Below are 6950 nucleotides of genomic sequence, written 5' to 3'. Positions count from 1 at the left end.
ATCTGAAGGAGCACCTAAAGAGATTTTTATTTTACACGGTGGACAAAACAACAACCGATGCGTAAGTCCCATTTGAAATAGTTTTAAAAAATTATATATCCATAATTTGACACTTGGTTTTACTTCGTTACACCCAAACTGTACTTTTAAGATGGTAACAATTGCAAAAGTTCCCCGTTAAATAGTTTTCTATATACCTGGCCGAACTCTGCATGCACTTGAGGAGTCAAAGGATGGCGCGTTTAGGTCAGTTAGACTTCAGACAGTTCGACCTTCCTTAAGAGCTTTTAGGATAAATGGGGTTAGTAAATAATGTTTACTATGCTTGGCAGATGGAGTTCACGCTCTAATCAGAATGTGGGATTCACTGAAACCATATGAGCCCAAAATCAGGTTATCAGCAATTCTCATAAAAGCACGAGAAATCCGTGTTAATTATTTCACGCAAATAAGTTAATAACTCTGTCTCCGAGGTTTTAAAAGGAGACTGGGTTTTCCAGGACCCCTAAAACAAAGGAAGTTCACGGTGAGGGTTCTGCAGCGATTTATTAGACCCATTTGGGAATTAACAGGCAAGTTTTTACTATCCTTACTGTAAAGTGTCCGACTGTCCGTCTGTATCCAAATGTCTCATTTCAGTAGCACAGGGCAGACAGAATCCGGTGGCTGGTACTACGGTAGTGCACAGTTCCACCGGTAAAGAGCAGCAAGACTCACAGAGCACCCTGCTGGACCAAAGCAGACGGCATCGGACGGCCTTCACGCGGGAGCAGCTGTCTCGTCTGGAGCAAGAATATGGCAAGGAAAACTATGTATCCAGACCCCGGCGCTGCGAACTGGCTACTGCGCTCAATTTACCGGAGACTACAATAAAGGTACCGTGTTTAACTGCTGTCCTTGAAAATAAAGGACCATGCCAAAGCATTCCATTTAATATCAACAAATAAGCTGTCTTTTTGTTAAATCTATGCTACAGTTGTATAATAGATATAAACTAAAAGAACATATGGCGAATCTTACTTTTCCTAAGAAAATTAAACACGTTATGAAAGGTGAATCCAAGTTATATAACAAACAGATTAATGGTTGTTAATCCAGCTGTTGGTGGCTATAGAGTGAGATCACAGACCTAGCTATACGTTTATACCGGAAATAAATTTGCAAGTGCAATTAACCACTGGTGCTCAAAGTTGTTTCAGGTCCACTGGGTGGTTCAAAAGGACTCTTTAGACGTTTTGTATTGTGAAACAGGATATCCTTTTTTATCTTGCTTCAATTATCTTAACAGTTAAACAGTCACAAGAAGGTGGCTATTAACACTACATTTAATCAAAGGTATATTCTCAGGTTATAAGGGCAGCTATGGGCCCTACAAAAGGGCCTGGGATGGTTTTGAATTGAATGAACTATTTTGCAAACTGGTGAAAGAAACATTTAAACGGTTTACTTAAGGTAAAGTCATAATACTATTTCAGTAATTGTACTAAACCTTTTGCATCAAAATATACTGACAAATTCGTAAAGTAAAAGTGCCCATTATGTGGAATCTTATGTGATTAGTGTATTATTGTGTCATTATTATTGATTACACTCATGCGGCTATTACTTGAATGTTGCCACCTAGGGTGGTATCACTGGACACACCCTGGAAGGGACACTGGTTGTTATGGTAGATTGAGTAGTGATAAGTTTAGGGCTTCTACATTTAATGGAGAGGTTCACTGCACCCAAGGCATCACATTTAATACACAATAAATACACTAACCTTTTGCCAATCAGTAGCATTTTTTCTTAAAGAAAGATCAGGAATATAAGAAAAACCTTAAAATTTCGCAGGCATCTGACATTTTAGAAGCACAGCCTTCTGCATTATTCTGTGGGCTGGTAAAATAGTTGAGAACTGGACAGTCTCTAAGGTAACTTGTCATTCTGAGCTTTGAAATAGAAAAAAGTAGTAATTAAAAAGTGATGTGTTATGTAATCTGATTCAAAGTGGTAGTGAGACCCCTACATTTATATTTTCATGTTTATAGAAATGGTAGCAGCTCCTCTCTAGGTATAGAAATGTTGTTATCATTTGGCTTTACCTTTAGTGTCACAGGCAAGCTGTGAAATGTCTCAAACAAATTTTAGATGTTTTTTTTAACCGTTAATGTGGTAATGTGGAATTTTTTCTTTTTTACAATGCAAATCAAGTTAGATTTGCATTGTAAAAAAAAAGAAAAAAGAAAAAAGACAGAAAAAAGACAGAAAAGCAAGGGCCAGAGCCATATTGTATTTTTCACTGAAAATTTTTGACAGTTATGAATGGATTGTTTTACGGACTTGGGCATGGGTGTCTCTTAAATATTTGAGGTGGAAGACACATTACGCATGGCTTTGGGGACACCCACACATAATATTTGGAATATAAAACACTTTCCTGTATTGTATAATACAGGGAGTGCAGAATTATTAGGCAAATGAGTATTTTGTCCACATCATCCTCTTCATGCATGTTGTCTTACTCCAAGCTGTATAGGCTCGAAAGCCTACTACCAATTAAGCATATTAGGTGATGTGCATCTCTGTAATGAGAAGGGGTGTGGTCTAATGACATCAACACCCTATATCAGGTGTGCATAATTATTAGGCAACTTCCTTTCCTTTGGCAAAATGGGTCAAAAGAAGGACTTGACAGGCTCAGAAAAGTCAAAAATAGTGAGATATCTTGCAGAGGGATGCAGCAGTCTTAAAATTGCAAAGCTTCTGAAGCGTGATCATCGAACAATCAAGCGTTTCATTCAAAATAGTCAACAGGGTCGCAAGAAGCGTGTGGAAAAACCAAGGCGCAAAATAACTGCCCATGAACTGAGAAAAGTCAAGCGTGCAGCTGCCAAGATGCCACTTGCCACCAGTTTGGCCATATTTCAGAGCTGCAACATCATTGGAGTGCCCAAAAGCACAAGGTGTGCAATACTCAGAGACATGGCCAAGGTAAGAAAGGCTGAAAGACGACCACCACTGAACAAGACACACAAGCTGAAACATCAAGACTGGGCCAAGAAATATCTCAAGACTGATTTTTCTAAGGTTTTATGGACTGATGAAATGAGAGTGAGTCTTGATGGGCCAGATGGATGGGCCCATGGCTGGATTGGTAAAGGGCAGAGAGCTCCAGTCCGACTCAGACGCCAGCAAGGTGGAGGTGGAGTACTGGTTTGGGCTGGTATCATCAAAGATGAGCTTGTGGGGCCTTTTCGGGTTGAGGATGGAGTCAAGCTCAACTCCCAGTCCTACTGCCAGTTTCTGGAAGACACCTTCTTCAAGCAGTGGTACAGGAAGAAGTCTGCATCCTTCAAGAAAAACATGATTTTCATGCAGGACAATGCTCCATCACACGCGTCCAAGTACTCCACAGCGTGGCTGGCAAGAAAGGGTATAAAAGAAGAAAAACTAATGACATGGCCTCCTTGTTCACCTGATCTGAACCCCATTGAGAACCTGTGGTCCATCATCAAATGTGAGATTTACAAGGAGGGAAAACAGTACACCTCTCTGAACAGTGTCTGGGAGGCTGTGGTTGCTGCTGCACGCAATGTTGATGGTGAACAGATCAAAACACTGACAGAATCCATGGATGGCAGGCTTTTGAGTGTCCTTGCAAAGAAAGGTGACTATATTGGTCGCTGATTTGTTTTTGTTTTGTTTTTGAATGTCAGAAATGTATATTTGTGAATGTGGAGATGTTATATTGGTTTCACTGGTAAAAATAAATAATTGAAATGGGTATATATTTGTTTTTTGTTAAGTTGCCTAATAATTATGCACAGTAATAGTCACCTGCACACACAGATATCCCCCTAAAATAGCTAAAACTAAAAACAAACTAAAAACTACTTCCAAAAACATTCAGCTTTGATATTAATGAGTTTTTTGGGTTCATTGAGAACATGGTTGTTGTTCAATAATAAAATTATTCCTCAAAAATACAACTTGCCTAATAATTCTGCATTCCCTGTACAGTAAAGACATTCTGTATAAATGTAAATAATTATTTGTTTTTTTTCATCAATTATTTGCAGCTTTTCTAATTGAATGCCTAACAGGGAGAACTCAGACACGATTTGAACCACAGTTCTCATTTGTTTGTTCCTGATTCAAGATATGACCTAAATTGTAGTGAGTTGGCAGGTCTTTCTTTGATCTGTTATCAGGTCTCTGTTGTGCATTCCAATTTGGGAAAGTATTTTCTTTAAATGTGGATGTGTCAATAACCACATCTGCTGCAACCGGTGGTGTGAGAAAAAGAAGACAGGATAGAAGACATGCTGCGGAAGAAAGACAGAGATGAATAACAGTATGATTCAATGCAGAGAGGTCTATTAACACATAGTGAGTGACAAAGAGAGGATACAGGGTCACCCGATCCAGCCCTAACTATATGCTTTAGCAAAAAAGGAAAGTTTAAGCCTTATCTTAAAAGTAGAGATAGTGTCTGTCTCCCAAATCCAAACTGGAAGCTGGTTACACAGAAGAGGGGCCTGAAAACTGAAGGCTCTGCCTCATGTAAGTAAGTCTGCAGTGTGAGAACAAAGTGCTCTAATGGGGTGATATCGTACTATAAGGTCATTAAGACAAGATGAGTAACTGACTATTCAAGACCTTGTATGTGAGGAGCAGGATTTTTAATCCAATTCTAGATGAAGCAGGGAGCCAATGATAGCTCTCTTTCTAGACCCTGTCAGCATTTCAGGGAGTTTTTAGGACATCCTGATAATAACTAATTATAGCAGTCCAGCCTAGAAATAATAAAGCCATAAACTAATTTTCAGTGTCATTCTGAAACAAGATATTTCTCATTTTAAAGAAGCACAAAGAAGAAGAAGTAGTCCTACATATTTGTTTAATATGTGCATTGAAGCACATATCCTGGTCAGAAAAAACTCCAAGGTTCCTCACAGCGTTATTGCAGGCCAAGGTAATGCCATCCAGAGTAAGAATCTGGTTAAATACCATATTTCTAAGATTCAGTTTTATCTGAATTTAGAAGCAGAAAATTAGAAGCCATCCAGGTCTTTATGTTTTTAATACATTCCTGCACTTTAACCAATTGGCCTGTGTTATCTGTGTTACGGTTTGGTTTGGACAATCTGGCTTCATAGATAACGCTGGGTGTCATCTGCATAGCAGTGAAAAAAATGCTATGCCTTCTGATAATACTACCTAAGAGAACCATGCATAATGTAAAGAGAATTGGTCCTAGCACTGAACCCGTGGAACTCCATAATTAACCTTACTATGTGAAGAGGACATAGTAAGGTTAATTTTACACTTTTTAAATTGGAGACTATTAGACAGCTCAGCACATGTATTACCTACAGCATGCTCTAATTGCTCTAATGGAATAGTATGGTCAACAGTATCGAATGCTGCACTGAGGTCTAGTGAATGCTGCACTGAGGTTTAGATTCGCGCTTCTATAGTTTGTGTTTTGTCTTGTTCTCATCATTCTCATCATGGTCTTCCTACACTCTCTCCCCCCTCCCCTCCAAAGCATCATGTTAATGACAACTTCTCCCTAAGCCTAGTTCTCCCAGGTCCCTGGGAGTTGTTCCTCCCAGGGCCCTCTTAATTATTCTAGTCTTTACAAAAAGTTCTTTGAGAGAAGTGTTGTTGTGAAAAAGCACCATATAAATAAAATTTAATTGAACTGAATAATTCACTTCATCCTTCTAGGTATGGTTCCAAAACAGAAGAATGAAGGATAAACGCCAAAGACACTCCTTGCCTTGGCCTCACCCGATTATTGACCCGCTGGGGGGGCTTCTGATGGGCAGCACATCTCCTTCCTCCATCTTACCATACACCTTCATCCAAACCCACCTCCCACTCCACCCCTATGCTCCCCTGGCTCTCTCTTCGACTACATCATCTCACAGCCCATACAGTGCATCAATGAGTTCAGTAGATGCATTCCATCTCTCCCAATTCAACAAAAGGCCTGGGGAGCTGCCTCCAACAACAGCAGCACTCTACCCCTCTGTAAGCATAATGCGCCACCCTACTTCATGCCCCTGTCCACTCTGCCTGCAGTGGGACCCAGAACAACTGTACAAAGCAAGAAGGGATGCACTGGGACTGGGCTGGCCCCGCAGTCTGAAGGCTAACACTCATTCTGCTAGTGTGGGGAAGACACAAGAGATGGTGTAAAACTAGATGAAAACATCATCAAACAAGTGTTATTGCAAGAAAATTATTGCATTTCCAGTGTCTTTATGTTAATACTAGCTATCCAGAGGAGCTTGCCAAGCATCACCTGCAGCAGATGATTAAGTTTCTCATATTTTTGTGTAAATCTTAATAGAAATGAAAAACTCTGCATCTTTACAATAGAAACCTAAAACACTGGCCTTGTTTAAAATAATGCAAATCACATTTGCAATTAACTGAAGGCACTGGGTTATTCTGTTTTGTTTTGATGTATTATATTTTTGTTATTGCTGTTGTTACATAATTCAAGTAAGTTAAAAAACTATTCAGTAGTAAGGCCACATTTATGCCTATCAAAGCACACCAAATGAAAGCCTTAACCTTTTCTTTGTATTTTTTCGAAAAGAGCACACTATATTAATTGTACAGTCTGGTTACTGTTCATTAACTATTGCATATCCAGCCACAATATTAAAACAACCTCTATTTCAAACTTGTTTTGGTGCATTTTGGACCAGAGCGCTGCTTTGTGACATCTATCTTATAGATTTCTTCAGCTGTCAGTGGTTTTAACATCATAGTTGCTGAGTGTATACTGAGCATACACCAAAATTAGGCTATGTAGAGCTGCCACAAGGGGTTACCACAGTGGGTAGCTCTATATGTTTGATTTGGGAGAATTGTAATCCGGATGGCCTTCATGACACAAACACATCAGGAATTTGTGTCTCCAAGTGGAAATCGACCACCATGCTATG

The 6950-nt window shown here is 39.5% G+C and overlaps 1 protein-coding gene across 1 annotated transcript; it reads left to right on the top strand.

Annotated features, from left to right (window-relative positions):
* The first annotated feature begins 233 nt into the window (after positions 1-233).
* On the top strand, positions 234-6192 carry eve1 (even-skipped-like1). The gene is made up of 3 exons (XM_019357456.1): positions 234-246; positions 640-875; positions 5719-6192. Exons 1-3 carry the CDS (start codon positions 234-236, stop codon positions 6190-6192), a joined length of 723 nt encoding a protein of 240 aa, XP_019213001.1.
* The last annotated feature ends 758 nt before the right edge of the window (positions 6193-6950 follow it).

This window comes from Oreochromis niloticus, linkage group LG4 (assembly GCF_001858045.2).
Source record: "Oreochromis niloticus isolate F11D_XX linkage group LG4, O_niloticus_UMD_NMBU, whole genome shotgun sequence".
Taxonomy (NCBI): Eukaryota; Metazoa; Chordata; class Actinopteri; order Cichliformes; family Cichlidae; genus Oreochromis; species Oreochromis niloticus.
This window is presented reverse-complemented; position numbering and strand designations above follow the sequence as displayed.